Genomic DNA, 18,887 nt, shown 5'->3' with positions numbered 1-18,887 from the left:
CTGAAACCAAACGAAACATTCATTGGTAATTCGTGAGTCACCTATAAAGATCATTCTGGAGAATCATTTTCTGATGAAGTTTTTGAAAGCGCAACACCCACATCAGACCCTGAGGTGTAAAAATTTCTAAGAGGTGCCAATTTTGCTGACTGTTTTGCACTCCGATGTTCTTCAATAACAGTAAAAGTTAAAATATATTTTTTGTCTCTGGGAATATAGGTTGCCAGCAGAATCTCTTTGGTAGAAGGAAGCAAGTCACAGCTATATTTTACTAGCTCTTTGGGGCCGCCAGTATTTCTTTTGCTCAGATTGAAGGATGCATACAGGAAAAGGAGCATCCTTGAGAAGGGAGTACGTGTGAACTTTCCCAGGTTGCTGGGTTAGAGCCCACTAGACATCCAGGCATCAAAAATTCCAAGGGCAGAATGGTCAGAGGCAAAAAAAGTCCCAAGTCCCCCACTTGAATAACCTAGACAGACCCCTCTTCCAGCTGTCCCACTAAATGTGAAGTCAGTCCCAAGGTCACTTGACCATTGGTGATGCAAGCTTTCATTTCACACCAGAACTCATAAACGACCAGCATAAAATCAGTGCCTAGAATAGCCCTTGTGCAGTCTTTAGATACCAGAGCCAGGCACTGCAGCACAGAATAAATGTGGGAATATTTTCCATAACTCATTTCTGCTTACTAATATACAATTTTGTTAATCTTTTTAAAAAAACAACTAAGCATTTGTAAATAATATACAAATGTGTCAAATAAAGATGATGTAAAATTTCTTCTGTTACTGCCAAAATTAGTTGTATGGTAAAAAACTGCCTAAATCAAAGAAATCAAAGAACATTAATAACACATAATTTCTTCAGAGATAAAAAACAATATGAGACTATCACTGAGAACTTAATTGTGATTGCACCAAAGCTGCATTTGCTGCATTTGCTAAAGATTAAAAAAGTGTTAATCGAAAGCAGCAAATGATAATATGAGGAAAAACAATGATTTCTGTAATCTAGTAGGTAAATTCTTCAAGATTAAACATTTTGGAAAACTCGAGTGTATACTCAAGGGTTTCATAATCCTCAAAAAACTATTAAATCTATAAGTCCAAGATAAGTATGCTTAGAATAACCAAAAGATTTTCAAATCTATCAGGTCTGTGGCTAACCAGAGAGTGAGGATTTAAAGTTCAGTATTATAAAGGTTAATCAATTTTTCAGATAGGACATTTGTAAGCATTTCCTAGGAGACACCAAAAGAACTGAAAAAGGACTAACACTAATTATTATTAGCAGTATCTCTTCAGAATATCAAATTAATTTTGACATTTTAAAACAATACATGTAAATTACAATATCAACTAAATAAAATTGTGTGACTCATGTTTTCTAAGCATGTAGATGGTCTTCCCAACTAAAATTGACAAGGAGAAAAACAATTGCATGTGCCTATATAAAAGGGCATATAGATTCAAATATTTAACAAGCAGTGCAGCATGGATGTCAACCAGTTCAAACAAGACTCCCACAAGTGGACATACCAGCAGCCCTGCACACACCTACGTATGTGCAATACACATGGGCATGTATGATCTTGGGCCATTTCCAAAATAAATTTTTAAATTGCAAATTCACTCTGACATCCATTTTTGTAATCATAATTTAGAAAAGATAGAGTTGATGATATGTATAAGTGTTTTTAAAACTATCACAATACCTGAAAATCACGTTTCCTGCTCGGTCCGCCTTCCAAGCTTTCACCAAAGCAAAATCCCCTGTAATTGCTTCCTCCAAAATAAAGTGCTGACCATTGAACTCCCTCACCTGCAGGAGAGGGAGAAGGCATTGTCAGGTATTTGCACAGGTCTTGATTGTGATAGAGACACTCTGATAGAGGTAGATAACGAGGATACAAGTCTAGTGAGGGAAAATTTCTCAGAGGGAAAAATATCTCAGAGACTTCAAGGATAAGCAGTGTTAGGCAAGCAGGACTTAGTCAAAGTAGTCAAAGGGGAGCTAAGAAAACAGACAAGCAAAGATTCAGCAACAAGAGAAAACTTGTGCATTTGAGGAAATGAAAGTTCTGTAAGCCTGAGGAATAGACTATTTTCATTTGACTATTTTGTGTGTACAGTTTATATAATCAGTATGAAAAATAGTCCCTCTTCTCCCCTGGAAAAAAAAATATAGTTTGCATAAAATGGCCTATGTATCATTTTTGTACATAAAACAGTTACGAAAATCTATCATTCAGCTATTCTCATTAACCTATAATCAACTGTTGAGATTTTAAATGGGATTCACAGAATCAGTAAATTTGGAGAAAACCAACACACTGTACCTTACCACCCATGAGCAAAGTATATATCTCCATTTACTGAGGTTTTCTTTGACTTCCTTCAATAGTTTTATCATTTTCTCCATACAAGCTTTGTATATTTTTCTTAGGTTTATTTATAGGTACTTAGTGGTTTGTTGCTACTGTGAATGTTACATTTGCTCCTATCTACTCTTCTGACATTACTGGTCTAAGGGAATGCTATTGATTTTTACTTATGCTTATTGACTTTTAATTATACTACGAATTTTGGGGGGAAGAACATAAAGCAAAACTGTCTTGCCATCACGTTCTTTAATTCTTGAGGGTTTATCTCCGGAAATTAAAACAAACATCCACTGCCACACTCCATCACTGCACAAGATGGAGCCATGCGAATGCAGAACTCCATTCTCATCCCTACTGCACCCCCTAGTGGAAAAACAGACAAGTGCGTTATACAGAAAGCTGCTATGAAGTTTCAGTACATTTACTTCAACTATGGTTTGAAACAAATCCTTTCTTAAATAAAAGCTACTTTAAAGATATTATCCAAGTTTCCTCCTAGAAAAAAGACTAATGAACTTAGGGAACAACTGATTAATGAGGATCTTATTATTATGAACTCAGATAAATTATATGAAAGATATTTCTGAGCCACATACCAATATAGAATTACTTTTTAATGGCTTCTGTATTTTAAAAATCATTGTAAATACCAACAACGATAGTTGAGTATTTTACATAAAGATCTAGAAAACTGGAGTAAATATATGCAAATACAAGGAAGAATCAATAAATAGGCTTCTTTTATATTCCAGTTACATGGTTTCCTGATGTGTCTACACACCAGCTATTAGCGTTAGTTTTACTAAAACTTAAAAATGGGGAAGGAGTTGGTTTTGTCAAATGAGCTATTACATTAACTTGAAAGAGTTGTGCATTTGATAGTCACCACTTCCTCACTTTTTGGTTCTTTCTTGAATCTAATGAGATTTTCATCCCCTCCATTCCAGAAAGGAATAATCCTTAAGGTTGCCAGTGACCTCTGTTTTTGCACATCTAATGTCAATTTCCAGGCCCTATATTATCTATCTCTTCACACTCAGTTGATCATTCCCTTTTCATTCTAAAATTTCCCTTATCTTTCAAATCACCAGATGTACCTGGGTTTCTCTTACACTTACTAGTCACTCTTTCCCATTTCTCTTTGTTGCTCCTTCTCTTCCCAATCTCTAAATGTCAAAGAAGTGGTCTGTATCTGCACTCAGCCCCTAGACACTCACCTAGTATGCAGATTTAAATGTTATATGCTGATGCCATCCTGACTCTAAACTCTCCCCTGACCTGAAGTCCACTAAGCACCTCTTCCTGGAATCTAATGGACAGCTCAAATGCACCATGTTCCATACAGAGCTCTTTGATTAGCCTTGTGCTTCACCCATTTTGCTTCACTCATCTTATACATTATGCTTGATTCCTCTTACACCCCTTACTCATCCACCAGCAAATCCTGTTGGCTCTACCGTCAACATTACCCGAACTCTAACCACTTCTCTCAAACTCCACTGTTACCGCCTTGGTCTAGCCACCTTCCATTCCCACCTAAATTAACACAACAGCCTCCTAACCCTTCTCTCCCTGCTTCTCCTCTTGGCTTCAGAAATAATAATAAGTAAATAAAAATAAAAAATAAAAAACCTCCAGCCAACAGATCTTTACAAAAGACAACTCAAATTACATCACTCTCACCCCTGTTCTAAACTCCATGGCCTTCCCACTATGTTCAGTAAAATCCAAACTTTGCATGAATTTGGCTGTTGCCTCTCTTCATTCTCCATCCATACCACTCTCTGCCTTATGTGTTGTTCCAGTCTTACCACCTCCTGCTTCTGAAACATGGTAAGCCTGTAGCTATCTCTGCACTGTATACTTACTCTTCCTTTTGAATAGAGCACGAACCCTCTCATCTCCACTTGCCTCTTTCTCCTACCTTATTCAGGTCTCTACCAAGTATCACCTCCCTTAAGAAGCTCTCCCTGGCCACCAATCTGGAATATAAACAGTTTCCTGGCCAATGATAATTCTCTTTGCTCTTGACCTACTTGATTTGTCTTGATAGTACTTCTACTATAGACATTATGTATTTATTCATTCACTGTCAATCCCTCCACTAGTAGGAGGACTTGATCTAGATCATTTTAGCACAGTGCTTAGACCAGGGACTGGCAAAGAGTAAGACTTCAGTAAATATCATTAATTTAGAAATTAACTTACTTCCTCCAACTATAAGTAAAAAAATTTAAAAGTGCTAAGAATTAATAAAGTATTTGTCATATTCCTAGGGAATTCAGACAAATTACAAAACAACTAATTTGAGGCACCTGACTCCAGGCAGAAGTGAACCCAAGAAATATTCTAGTCTCATAGTTTCCCCAGGTGAATTAATTCTACAACTTCTAGCAAGCTATCAAAGTATTTATTGCAAGTTTTTTGAGAACCTTTATGACATACTATTACAATTCATTTTATTCATTTAGCTCCTGTCTTTCACTTTGTCAAAAGGCTTTTTTAACTTAGTTAGGCAGTAAAGGAAAAAGATAACATAAGAAACACATTAATAAAAGCTTTGAATCCACATAGATCACTCTTAACAGAAAGACAAAGCTCTAGATGGAAGATGTGACAGGAGACCAACACTGAACAGCAAAGGACATGTTCAATGACCTCCCATCTTCCTCAAAATGAGAGGGGCAGAGCCAGCATCCCCATATGCAGAAAAGTGATCAGAGATCCCTTGATTTACTATGTTCACTTCCCCAGAGATTAAGTACTGCATTTCTGCAACCTGTGTTAACTCTCTTGGGCCATCTGGAAAAGAGAATGGAAAGATACTAAAAAATACCATAATGAAATACTGGCCAGTGTAATTTTTGAAAATATCTCAAATCTGAGCATCTCAAATACCTTTATCTGAAGTTCTACTCTTCTATAATATGTTAAGTGATGTTTCCTATGATAAATGTACCCCATCCTACTCAGCACTTTAAACAGAAGTAGGTTATTCCATCAAAAGCTCAAATGTGTCCAAGATACAAAACAAAAAGTGATCCTATGAACTCTCCATTCCATCATAACAGTTCCTTTTCAAGGTTTCAGACAAACATACAATTCCCTTGTTTTTTTTCCTTCCTACAGTCACTTTAGGAAGGGCCAGGGCACAAAAAGTTTGCTAGCATGCATATCACAAGTACTCTATTTTCCATAGAAGCATAATCAGCGATTGTGTTTCTCAATTTGTTAAAACCTATCATAAAATCAGTTCAAGTAACTAACCTTGTCTAGTACATCATATGTGGATTACACCTTTTTTTCCTTATTTATTCGAGTTTCTCTATGTGATTTAAATGCTAGTGGATGCCTAGATTTATCTAGAAATTTTGCCTATTTATGAAAAGGAATGAGTGCTTTTTCTCATACAGAGGTTCTTTTACACTTATTTGCACAATGTGTTTGCCCAGAATCCCACATGGAAAGAAGGATCCCAGTGTTATCTGGATGGGAGTGTTTCTTACCTCTCTTGGCTTACTGGCAATGGCAACACTGCCATCTTTGTTGTATTTGATGGGCGATCCTCCTTCTTGTACCAAGGTCCCATACCCTGTGGGGGTATAAAATGCAGGAACTCCAGCCCCACCTGCACGGATCCTCTCTGCAAGTGTGCCCTACAAGTGAGCAACCAACACCCTATAAGTTCACTAAGCCCACTTCTATATGTGGACACAAACATTTAGACATGGTTCCTACTCTCTTATAAGTCTAAAAAGTAGCTAGCATTGTATATTAGCATGAGTATTTCACTAATATTGTATGCTAGAAGATCAATTTTAAGAAATTACTGCCCCCTAGATCCATTCTAAATCCACATTCAAAAATGCAACTGCTTATTTGTATACTCATGTTTTCAGCTTCCATATCTCCCAATGATCTCTTGACATATTTTAAATGTGTCTATTTTTGATATTCTAAGTCAATTTTAAAATCTGAATTATGAAACCTTAGTTATACACAGTCAGTAATATAATTAAATTTTGTTTTATTTCATGTTCTGTGTAGTTAGGGCCTAAATTTTATTTGTTAATAATGTAAAATGTTTAAAATTTAGAGTTTACTTTAAACCATTTTCATAAATATTTTTATCTACAAATTAGCTAAGAAAAAAAACAAAAAGTGAAAAATACAGCATACTGGTAAGTTGGTTTTTAAAAATCAAGAGTACATCAAATTGTTTTAGGGCAGAAATAGCTGCAAGCAAAATTTCTTTATATGTTCTTTTGTTCATTGTCTTTCTCATGGGTGACTCTTCTTCCTAGGTACCAGCGATTTCAAGACGAGTTTCCCTAGCTTTCTCACCCTCAACTGATTTTCTATCCAGGTTTCCCCTAAGGAATCAACTCTGGCCCTGAACCTTGATGCCCTTCCTAACACTGAAGACTACTGTTATAGTCTTGTTACATCACAGTCTTACTAGAAAACGGACTGGCTAGTCAGTAGTTAAAAATTGGGGCTGGACACCATAGCTCATGCCTGTAAATCCCAGTGCTTTGTGAAGTGAAGGATCACTTGAGGCCAGGATTTGAGACCAGCCTGGGGAACACAATAAGACCTGTCTCTTTAAGAAAAAAAAGAATTGGCTCATGGTATTAATAATGGTGTGTTCAAATTGTCCCAACCTGAAAAACTGTTTTCTACTTTAACCAGACTCTAAGTTCTCAACTCAAAGAAGAAACTAACAGTTGGGACTTGAGACACTGAGTCATTCAAGTAGGTGGAATATTCTGGGGAAAGTGAGACTTGGGATATAACCGAATATCTTCCAGATAACTGATTATCTAGCCAATGGAAAGAGATGACTCTACCTTGTATTGTGAAGTTAGTAACATTCACGAAAAATTAAATCATCTAAATTACCATAACACCACCCCCTGCCTTAAAGTATTTTTTATTACCCTCCCTGAATACTCTCCTCGTCATACCAGTTAAGGGCCTGAAAGTAGACTATTTCTGCAGATAGGCCTTCTGTAGGTACCACCAGCTCCTTACCCTCACCCACCAAAGAAGTCCTGATCCCCAACATCAACTCTGCTCCCCCTGGCCTTCAGACTGCAAAATAAACTGCCAGAGCCAGTGTTTACTAACGGGCCACTAAGCTGAAGAGGGAGACACTGACCTCCCTTAGCCTAAGAAGAAAACTGTAAAAAAAAAAAAAAAAAAAATTAACGATGTACATACCTTCTGACAAAATAAGAAGTAATGTAAAAGATACCAAGGGTAATCAAAATGTTAATTTTCAATAGCTCCAAAACCCAAAGAATACTGTATCTCAACCTACAATGTGAAAAACACCGCTATGAACTGAACTATGTTCTCCCCCAAATTCATGTTGAACTCCTAGTCACCAATGTGACTGTATTGAAATAGGGCCAATAAGGAGGTCATCAAGGTTGAAGGAAGTCGAGAAGGTGGGGCCCTGATCTGGTATGACTAGGCCTTCTACAAGAAGAAACACCCAAAGAATGCGCATGCATGCTCTCTGCCATGGAGAACAGTGAGAAGTCGGCCATCTGCAAGTCAAGGAGAGAGACATCACCAGGACCTGAATTGGCAGCCAGCACCTTGATCATGGACTTCCAAGCCTTCAGAACTGTGAGAAACCTTGGTTTAAGCCACCAATCTGCAACATATTGTTATAGCAGCCTTAGCAGACTAAGACATCTTTGGTTTGTTTCTGTTTTTTCAAAAAACTGCGAAAACTGAATAAATACCAACTCCAGTGCAATGCTATGGTATATATAGGTAACAGTATTATAGAGTGACAAGGTGTGACTGCAAAACATGAGTCTCAGAACAGTTTCCTATGCGTACTTTCCAGACAAACATACCATGATTTAATTAACAATCTATTATATTATGTTATTGCTTGGCAAATTCAGTGGCAATATTTTCTGTTGACTAAAATAAAGTGGAGTGGCTTGGTTCAAGAGCTGAGAGCAGAGCATGTCAAAAATGAAAGAAGAGAAAACTGCAGATCTTTGTTTTACTTAAAGGCTTCAAAAAGTTTTCCTTTCTTTATGAATAACTCCAATTAGTTAAGAGATGATAAAAAACATGAGTGAAAAATTGCTAGATTAATTTAGTAACTGCTTGCTTTGTAGTAACATCTGTTTGCTGGAAATCTAGGTTCTGATCCCAGCACTTACTCATCTGTAGTAGATGCACCTTCCATGGGCTTCATTCTGATGTGTCTAAGCAAGACCAGATCACTCATGAATTCTAATTCTAAAATTCACAGAAATTGGCAGGGCACAGTGACTCATACCTGTGATGTCAAGGCAGGCAGATCGTTTGAAGTCAGGAGTTCAAGACCAGCCTGGCCAACATGGTGAAACCCTGTCTCTCCTAACACTACAGAAAACAAAAGTAGCTGGGAATGGTGGAGTATACTTGTAATCTCAGCTTCTTGGGAGGCTGAGGCAGGAGAACTGCTTGGACCCGGGAGGTGGAGGTTGCAGTGAGCCAAGATCACACCACTGCACTCCAGCCTGGGTGACAGAGTGAGAAATCCTTTTGTATGCTTCTGGCATGATACACATTACAGTACCAAATTTAAAATCTTATCTTGCAGCCTGGATATCTTTATTAGAAATAGCTCCTTTTTCAGTAGACAGTGGAAGAAAATATTAATTCTCTAGCAATCAACAGGTGTAACTTAGGAGCAAAATTCCTTGGTTTGGCAAAGTAGTATTCCCTCTGCCTTACCTCTCTTGCACAAAGAAATATCTAGGGAGAAGAAAGGAATTTTTAAAATAAGTTAGGATTATAAAAGAAAAGCAAATCTTCTCACCTGTGGTGTCAGCTCCACTTCCAATTCACCAGATAAGTATTGTCGTTCAAATTCTGCATTTTCTCCCACATATGAAGAAACCATGCGTTTTATCTGCTTGGACCGAAGCAAAAGGCCCAAACCAAAGTTGTCAACCCTAGAAAGAAAATGAGGGGAGTTTACCAAAGAGCATCTGATAGAACACTATTGTAACTTTTTAAAGAGATAAAACTTTGTTCATTAAAAAAAATATATATCCTGTCTGATAGGCATTTAATCCACATTCTCAGTCTCCCATAACACCAAAAATCTTGCAAGGTGGCTATCCATTTATTTTGTAGTTGAAGAAACTAAAACTCAAGAATTTTAAGTGATTTGGGGTGGGGAGTTGGGGAGCGCACAGACCAAGATCTTGGGCAGTAAGGGACAGACAGCCAATATTCACACTCATGTCAACCCTACAGTTTTACCCCACACCTTTTGTTATTTTCACTGCTGCAGAGTGATTCTGAGTTAGAAGATAAGCAAAGAGATGAACTGGTTCTTGTCCTATGCTTTGAAGGAATACATAAATGCAGTGGCAATATACTGACCCAAAGGGAAGATTTGGATGGAGAAGCTCTTTCTCTTTTAAAAAGGAGAGAGGGGCATTCTGATATTTAAAAGAGAGATTAACATACTCATTAAAATGTGAACCCAAATTATAAATATGAACATTTTCCCTATATCATAAATATGTTGTTCAAGAAGATTTACACATTTGAACAGTCTTAACAAAAACAACCAAAAAAAAAAAACAGAAAATTAATCACAAGCCAGTGAAGAGCATACGTGGCAACAATAATACTGTGTCTGTTAAATTATATATACTATACTATAGTTTAATATCTTTATTATTTTAAAGCTGGAGCTCAATTTATTCTTAGAAATGGTATACACAGTCTTGACTTTATTTTTTCATTGGGTGAAGATCTCCAGCTTTATGCCTTTCTTTATTTCTGTTATTTTTCAAAGTAAAATATGCCTAGAATTTCAAGCCAAGTCAATGTAACAAGACAGATAACTGAATGAATTATTTTTTCATTCAGTCACCTTAAAAACTGAAGATCAGCTTCCATTCAAGAGTCAGAAATATTTTAACCAACTAGAGAAATAAAAACATTTACAAGAATACTTGACCTTAAGCTTTTTTAAATGGCAAAATATTTTTCAATGGCACAATGTTTTAATGATGAAATACTTTTTAATGGTGAAATATTTTAATGGTGAAATATCTTTTAATGTTGAAATATTTTTGAATGAATTTTTTTTAATGCCGAAATATTTTTAATAGCAAAACACACGGCAAAAAGCATGATGAGCCATCACCACAAACATGAAGGGATGACTTAAAAAAAAGAAAATATCAAGCTTCAATGAAGATATGAAACGATCAGAACTCTCACATGTGCCAAGGGGAATGTAAACGGAAACATCCACTTTGGAAAACCTGTTAGTATCTACTAATGCGGAATGTATCTGTATGCTATGGGTCAGCAATTACATTCTGGGTCTATAACCAACAGGAAATGCATACTTAACGTTCACTGCAACACATGAACAAGAAAAATCATAGCAGCACTGTTCATTAGGCCAAAATTGGAGCCTCCCAAATGTAATCAGCAGAATAGATAATTTTAGCACACGAGACAATGAAGTGGGGTATAGCAGTGAGAATGACTGATCCATAACCATTAGCAAAAATGGTTGAATCTCACAGAACAATGTTGAGCTAAAGCCAGACACAAGAGTACATACTGAAATATTCCTTTAATCTTGTTCAAATATTATGTTCAAAATCAGACAAAACAAATCTATGAGGATGAAAAGTGAGGCTAATGATTAATATCGGTAGTGGGAGAAGAGCATAGTGACTGCAAGGAGCAGGAAGAGATTCCTGGGGTTCTGGTCATGTTCCATTTATCTCTCTGGGCATTGATTAGATAGGTGTGCAGCTTGTAAAACTCCATCAAACTGTATTTATGTGATGCTCACTTTTCTGTATTACTCTATACTAGGCTTCAATAAAGCCTTTTGAGATAGAAACGTAGTGACAAGGACCAGAGTGCTTCCCAGAAACAGAAGTCTTTATTTACAATCTCTTCCTCCTAATTCTTTTAGTGCTCAGATGGTTCCTTCCCTACAGAGCTTGTGTCATCTACACAGTTCATTCATCTAAGACTCCCTTACTGAATGCTTATTCTACCCCTGTGTCAGGCTCTGAGGCTACAACCATAAATAAGACCTGGTCCTCAGCAGCTTTGAAACTGAGAAAATAAACACATAACCTATAATTACAACACAAGGAGAGACATGCTAAGGCAATTATGCACTAAGTATGATAACACTGAAGACGGATAACCCAACTGTTGAGAAAGAGAGCAGAAAAAGTCTTATAGGAGGCGGCACTTGAATAGACATAGAAAAAAGAAAACAGTTTGAGAGCAGACTGTGAGGTAGAGGTGTGGAGAGAAATAGGCAGATAGACAGCTTTGCAAAGATTAACTCAAGAAACCACATGTTGAGTGCACCTGGAATATGGACTGAGAGCAACAGCATGCAGGAGGGGCAGGAGGCAGGGCCGGTTGTGATCAGCCCTATGGGATTTCACCTCGAAGAATAGGAAGGCCCTGTAAAAAGTTTTAAGTGGAAAAGTAACAATATGATTAGTTGGAAAGATTGAAAGATGAAAGGCAGGGAGATCAGTGAAGAGACTCAAAATAGCCCAAACAAGCAATGATGAGAGTCTGAACTAAAGCAGTGGGAATGGGAATGAAGAAGGGAGAATCCAAGAGGGTCTTGGGGGGAATAATTCATAAGACTTGTTGCCCATCCTGATGTAGCTGCAGACTCACTCCAGAATTCTGGCTTTGGTGATGGAATATAGAAAAAGTTGGTTGGGGAAAATTAAGGAGCACTAGTGACACCCACTTATTTGATCTGGAGAGGTGTTAAGTATGTGACAAATCACTGACACTTCTCCCTATACCACCTTTTCTCCCAACTTCATTCCACTCTCCACCCTCAATCCTCACACCCACAAGTGACCAATCCAGCTCAGCTGATTCCTTCCCAATTCTCTGAATTTTATTTCCAAACCTCTTTCCTCCCCCAGGCACTCCTGACACAACAAACACCTCAGAGTATCCAGGTAACAGATAACTGTGAACCTCCTACTCAACTTGTTTTGCAGCCCTAGGCTCCAAATACTGAATCTAATACGATTTCCCATCCACCATGGGTATAAAAGAAATAGCTGCATGACTTACTCTCACTTGATTCAAAAGAAAACTAATGTCTAAGTAACCTAGTATTTTCAAGAGTGTACTTTTGAGCTAGAATTCCCTGCAAGTTACAAATATGTGTGTCCACTAGAGGTCACAAGATGCCTAAGGATTCTGTTGTTCTAGGGCTGTCTCCTCATTACTCTCAATGCACACAATGCCTTCTGAGTTTTTAATTTACTCCTAATAACTGGTTAGGTCCCCACAATTCTATTCCCACAAATTCAACTCCACTGCAGAGCCATGTAGATGTCTGGAAGAAGAGTTTGAGAAGAAGGAAGGCCAGTGTAAAGGCACCAGGTGGGATATGTGGGTATGCTGGAGGGATAGTGAGGCCAGGAAAGGAAGAGAAGTGAGCAAAAAGGAGAATGGGTGGAGTAAGGTTGGGGATGTCAAAGAGCATCTGATCACATGGTACTTTGCAGGTTACTCTGGAGACCCTTGATTTTACTCTGAAAAATCCCTTTGATTGGGTTCAGCCACTCTGACTAGGTTCCTCCAATGGGAGGCACCATCAGGAGGATGGGGTGAGGGGAAAATATTGGTATTTATATTCCTCTGGCTCCCTCTCTAAGAAGCTACAGCCCATTGGATAACTCCCTCCATAAAGCTTTCTTCCAGGTCCTGGTAACAGCTCCCTCCCCTCACTCCCTCAAACCTGGGGCTGGTTACTGTCTCCATTACAAACTCCAGGGTTCTTTATTACTCATGTTTTCCCTCAGCCCTGACCATTCCATTGAAAAGGCTCCCTTTGGTAAACTCGTCAACTACTCAGGAAATTCAATTACGTTTGATATCCTCTGGAGCCCAGACTAATAAAGTCGTAATGAAATAATCCACGAAGGTGGATATGGTCCATTTTGCTTTCTGTAGTTTTAAGTACCTGAAACTCCTGCAGGCCCATACTAAAGCCAGAATATAGGTGGTCACTTATTAATGTGGGAATTTTTCTAACTACCCCCTTCTAGAACTCTTTGGCTTTTCAATCCATTACATATTTTAACTTGGTTCTATTTGAAGATTACTTCTTTTTATTCATTTATTTTAGCTCTGGGAATCATTGTTTATTATGGGTTTTGCTTTGTTTCTGGACTAGTATTCTAGCATAGCTACCCCCAGAAATAGAAATTCCATTTGACCCAGCAATCCCATTACTGGGTGTATATCAAAAGGCTTACAAATCAGTCTATTATAAAGACACATGCACACTTATGTTTATAGTGGCACTGTTTACAATAGCAAGACCTGAAACCAACCCAAATGCCCATTGACAATAGACTGGACAAGGAAACTGTGGCACATATACACCATGGAATACTATGCACCCATAGAAAATGATGATTTTGTGTCCTTTGTAGGGACATGGATGAATCTGGAAACCATCATTCTCAGCAAACTGACACAAGAACAGAAAATCAAACACCGCATGTTCTCACTCATAGGTGGGTATTGAACAATGAGAACACATGGACACAGGGAGGGAAGGGAGCATCACACACTGGGGTCTGTTGTAGGGGTGCCAAGGGAAGGACAGCAGAGGGTTGGGGAGATCGGGGAGAAATAACATGGGGAGAAATGCCAGATGTAGGTGACAGGGGGATGAAGGCAGCAAACCACATTGCCATTGCCATGTGTGTACCTATGCAACAATCCTGCATGATCTGTACATGTACCCCAGAACCTAAAGTACAATTTTTAAAAAATATACACACACACACACACACACACACACACACACACACACACATCCTGCAGTACGATATGCTCTAGATGGTATGTGAACATATGTATTTTAAAAATCTAAAAAAAAAATAGCTTTTCCTAATATAGCTGAATGTAACTTAACGTACATGCCATTATTAAAATGATGGCTTATTTCTGACCACCATAATATGCAATCCTACTATCTTAAGTGCTGGCTGCATATCCATCTTCCAAGAGCAGCCATATTTTTATGATTAATGGTATCCCTTTATATATGATCTAGAGTGATGGCACTGCTAAAATAAAGGACTTCAAACAGATTTCAAATTGATGTCCATCTTGCTTTATAAATAATCATCTGTTATAATAAATAACATAAAGGAATACCTTTAAATTTGAAAATGCAAGATTTAATTTGAAGATATATATTCCAAATTCAATATACTTTAAGTTTAGAAAATGAAAAGCACATCAGATTAAGATAGAAAGTCTTAATTTATATCTTTATACTATGTAAGATAAAGCAAGTCTGCTTCACTTATGAAGGTTGATACCAAAAATATTCAGATAAATGTAACCACCGCTCTTGACCTTGTTCAACACTATATGTTGATGCTTGGAAATACTGTTCATGTGAATAGGAGAAAACTTCATTTCATTGATAAACTCTGCTTAAATATTGAAAACTGGGATTTCCCTCCAGCCAATTGTTTTGAAAATGCACACTTACCCTGCATTGTTGCTGACTGCAGTTAGTCCTTTTACTCCAGTTTTAAGTAAAGCATCTATAAGGTTCTCTGGAATTCCACATAGCCCAAAACCTATATTAAGCCCAAAAAATAAACAATTTGTGAAGGGGTTAATCATTTTTTTTCAGAAGTGTGTGCTATTCTTTTTAAGAGGGAAAAAAACCAAAGCACATTATTAGATCTACTAAGCAAAATACACAGATATTATCTCAGCAGCTCAATAAATGATCATATGTCTGTATCCAAATGTTTTGCACCATTATATCACACATCACTGCCCACTCTTTGAACCATAAGTATAAGGCCAAATGCAACCAGTTTATATGGCTACACATTGCTTAGCACTTAACTATACATCTATTGTCCTGCTTTGTAAATCAGTTTTTCTGTAATTCTTTCAAGCATGTTTATATGTCTGAGTAGATTTTGCAGAATTGGAAGCTTAAGCCCCAAACTGTCATTTCTCTTTTTATTTTTTATTTATTTATTTTTATTTTTTTGAGAGAGAGTCTCGCTCCCTCCCCAGGCGCCAGGCTGAAGTGCAGTGGCACGATCTTGGCTCACTGCAACATCTGCCTCCTGGGTTCAAGGAATTCTCCTGCTTCAGCCTCCCGAGTAGCTGAGACTACAGGCGTCCGCCACCACACCCAGCTAATTTTTGTATTTTTAGTAGAGACGGGGTTTCACTTTGTTGGCCAGGATGGTCTCGATCTCTTGATCTCGTGATCCACCCGCCTCGGCCTCCCAAAGTGTTGGGATTACAGGCGTGAGCCACTGCGCCCAGCCCCAAAGTGTCATTTCTTTACATTTTCCATGATGATTTAAATTGTATTGACTGTATGAACATTCAATGACTTACTTGAATTAGTGGAGATAAATCCTAAAAATAATTCTTGATATTATTTACAAGAATCAAGCAGCAAGGTAATGAGTGTGAGTCAGTGGATCTAAAAGCCATTCCAGTCTGGGCTCAGGTGGCTGACGCCTGTAATCTCAGCACTTTGGGAGGCCAAGGTGGGAGGATCACTTGAGGTCAGGAGTTTGATACCATACTGGCTAACACAGTGAAATCCCATCTCTACTAAAATTACAAAAATTAGCCAGGAATGGTGGTGGGTGCCTGTAATCCTAGCTACTCAGGGGGCTAAGGCAGGAGAATCGCTTGAACCCAGGAGGCAGAGGTTGCAGTAAATGGAGATTGCATCACTGCACTCCAGCTTGGGCGACAAAGTGAGACTCCCTCTCTAAAGAATAAATCAATAAATAATAAATGATAATCCAAACAAGAAACAGCAATAGAACTGGCGGTGGAAGAGGTCAATACAGATGCCTATGTCTACGGGCTCTCTTTCTCAAAATAAGGAACAATAACAGAAGTGGCTAGGTATAAGCTTATGAGATCAATGTAAACATTTTAAGTTAAAAAGTTTCCAAGTATCTAGGAATTTTTTCAAAAGTATTAATGAAACAAGCCTACTTTGAAGCTTCATTTTTTCAAAATAGAAACACACACACACACACTGACGGAAAGTAAAAAATGCTAAACCTTGCTAAACTTTTAGGAAGGAGACACTGATAAAATAGATGACACTGTAATATGTAAAATAAATAATGCATAATAAAATAATTATCATTTCTAATCTATACATCTTTGTCATTGTGATTTGCCTGCTTCATTTAAAAACATAAGGACATTACTGTAAAACAGTATTATTACTCACCACCAACCAGAATGGTTGCACCATCAGGGATGTCTTTTACAGCTTCCACTGGATCTGTATAAAACTTAGTATGGCAATGAGCACTAGTGGAAAAGGAGTAAACACATCCCTGAAATATTTAAAAAAAAATTTTGATTATCATTTGGAGATACAGCTTTACTTTGTGTGTGTAGCAATTATTTGACAGACAAATGATAATTTCATTATCGCCTTTATATATACATGTTTTTAATTGCCAGGTAATAATTGTATATAAATGTATATATTTATACAAGTAATAAATGTATAGATTTATGGCATTCATGGTGTTTTAATATGTACAGTAGTCCCCCTTTATCCACAGTTTCCCTTTCTGAGGTCTATCTTACCTCAGGTAAGTACACTACAATAAGATTTGAGAGAGGGAACACACTCATAACTTTTATTACTGTATATTATTATAATTGTTCTATTAGTTATTGTGATTAATGTCTCATAGTCTAATTTGTACATTAAAATGAACCACAGAGATATGTAGGAAATAACAGCATAGATAGGGTTTGGTACTATCCACAATTCAGGCATCCACTGGGGTTTTGGAACATATTTCCCTCAAAGAAGGGAGGATACTATATACAATTGTCAAATGGCTAAGTCAAACTATAAGCACACAGACTTTTTTCATGGTAAAAACACTTAAAAATCTCTAAGCAATTTTCCAGTCTACAATATGTTATTAACTATAGTCATGATAGTGTTCAACAGATCTCTTGAATTTATTTCTCCTAGGTAAAATTACATATCCTTTGACCAGTATCTCACCACACCTCACCCCCAGCCTCTGTAACCACCATTTCACTCTTTATGTCTATGACACTATCCCCCTCTTTAAAAGCCTGGCACTTTACGTGACTCATACTTAAAAGTAAGATGGATATTTTATCCACAAATTATTACTGAAGTCCCCTTGTAACAGATGTCCTCTATTACATAAGGGAAAGCACTAACTCTGTCATTTGTGGCAACACAAAAGAAGGAAAGTAGAAAGAAAAGAAGTCCATATACTGGAATTCAAATTCACAGCAATGGTGTCATCAAGCATCAGTTTCTGGTAACCCAATCTTCCATTCATCAACATGTATTTACTGTAAACCTGCCATGTGCCAAGTCCTGTCCTATTTATTCCAACATAGCTAAGTATTAAGACATGAGCACTGCTATCTAAAAAAAAAACACATACCTACAGAACTGGGCCCCAGGTTCTATCTTAAATGTCAGAGAATGTCTCCTAAAAGGACAAGAACAGCTTACAAAACAACCCATCTTCCTATGGGGCTGAAGGTTTATGGAGGCTACAGAAAAGGAACAAGCCATTATCTACAAGGTAGGTAAGCCTAGCCTTACCACAGTGTACTATTTGGTCCCAAATGAGTCACTGTGAATATTCATGAACAGTCAGTTGTAAACTTTTCCCTTTCCACTACTTCATCCACAATATGCACAAAAGAAAATGAGAAAGCAGATTCTGTAGCAATCATTCATATTCAATATCAGCTCTCCTTTATTCTCATTATACAGTCATCCTAAAAAGAAAGAACATCTGAATCCTGGTATACTGTCACCTTAACAAGCCAATTGTGAGCTCACACCTACTGCCTAACAGTCTCCAAGACAGACACAACCTGAGGTGGTCAAGGTGACAGCATAAATGTCTATCAATCTTTTCTTCCTCTAAAAATAAGTCAGCACACTGCCCAAATCCTGAGAAGTAAGTCTAGGCAGAGATAGAAAGGGCTTGAGCCATAGTGTTCTCTTTTTCCTATCCTCAAGTATCATTCTGCTTTGGTTTTAAACATAAATTTTTAATACATTGGAAATTACAGGTGTGATAGCCTGAATAAACAGGCCAACAGGAGGTTTATAAGGCTCATAAGATAAAGTTAAGGATATCTCCTAGAGACACTTAAAAAAGCAGATATCTAATTCAACCAATTCATTCCACAGGTCAAGCTTTTGAAGCTTAGAAGGATCTTGTAATTTACCAAAAACTCCGTTGAAGCAAGACCAAATCCATGGTTTTGGCCTTCTACCTCAGGGTCTTTCTACTACAATGTTCTTCTCTCCATGTTTTTTCAAAGCTCTCCTACTCTACTTCTCTTTTACTGATATACAACAAATCTTTGTGAGTGTTCTTTCTTCCTGTATAACTCTGCT

General features: G+C 37.5%; 1 protein-coding gene across 4 annotated transcripts in view; it reads right to left on the bottom strand.

The window, feature by feature from the left end:
• Positions 1 to 18,887, bottom strand: part of OXCT1 (3-oxoacid CoA-transferase 1) — a 131,529-nt gene that overhangs the window by 107,406 nt on the left and 5,236 nt on the right. For 2 of the 4 annotated variants that reach the window (XM_074386264.1, XM_003925893.4), the window contains exons 2-6: positions 16,695 to 16,803; positions 14,955 to 15,045; positions 9,219 to 9,354; positions 5,890 to 6,039; positions 1,715 to 1,821 (exon numbers count right to left, since the gene is read on the bottom strand). In XM_074386264.1, coding sequence (XP_074242365.1) covers positions 1,715 to 1,821; positions 5,890 to 6,039; positions 9,219 to 9,354; positions 14,955 to 15,045; positions 16,695 to 16,803 — 593 coding nt within the window. Of the gene's footprint in view, positions 1 to 1,714; positions 1,822 to 2,618; positions 2,729 to 5,889; positions 6,040 to 9,218; positions 9,355 to 14,954; positions 15,046 to 16,694; positions 16,806 to 18,887 lie in introns of those variants that run through there. The other 2 variants (XM_074386277.1, XM_074386271.1) reach the window with 2 other exon arrangements.

The sequence above is a fragment of the Saimiri boliviensis genome, chromosome 1 (assembly GCF_048565385.1).
Source record: "Saimiri boliviensis isolate mSaiBol1 chromosome 1, mSaiBol1.pri, whole genome shotgun sequence".
Lineage (NCBI taxonomy): Eukaryota > Metazoa > Chordata > Mammalia > Primates > Cebidae > Saimiri > Saimiri boliviensis.
Note: the sequence above shows the minus strand (reverse complement) of the source record. Positions and strands in the feature narration are given on the sequence as shown.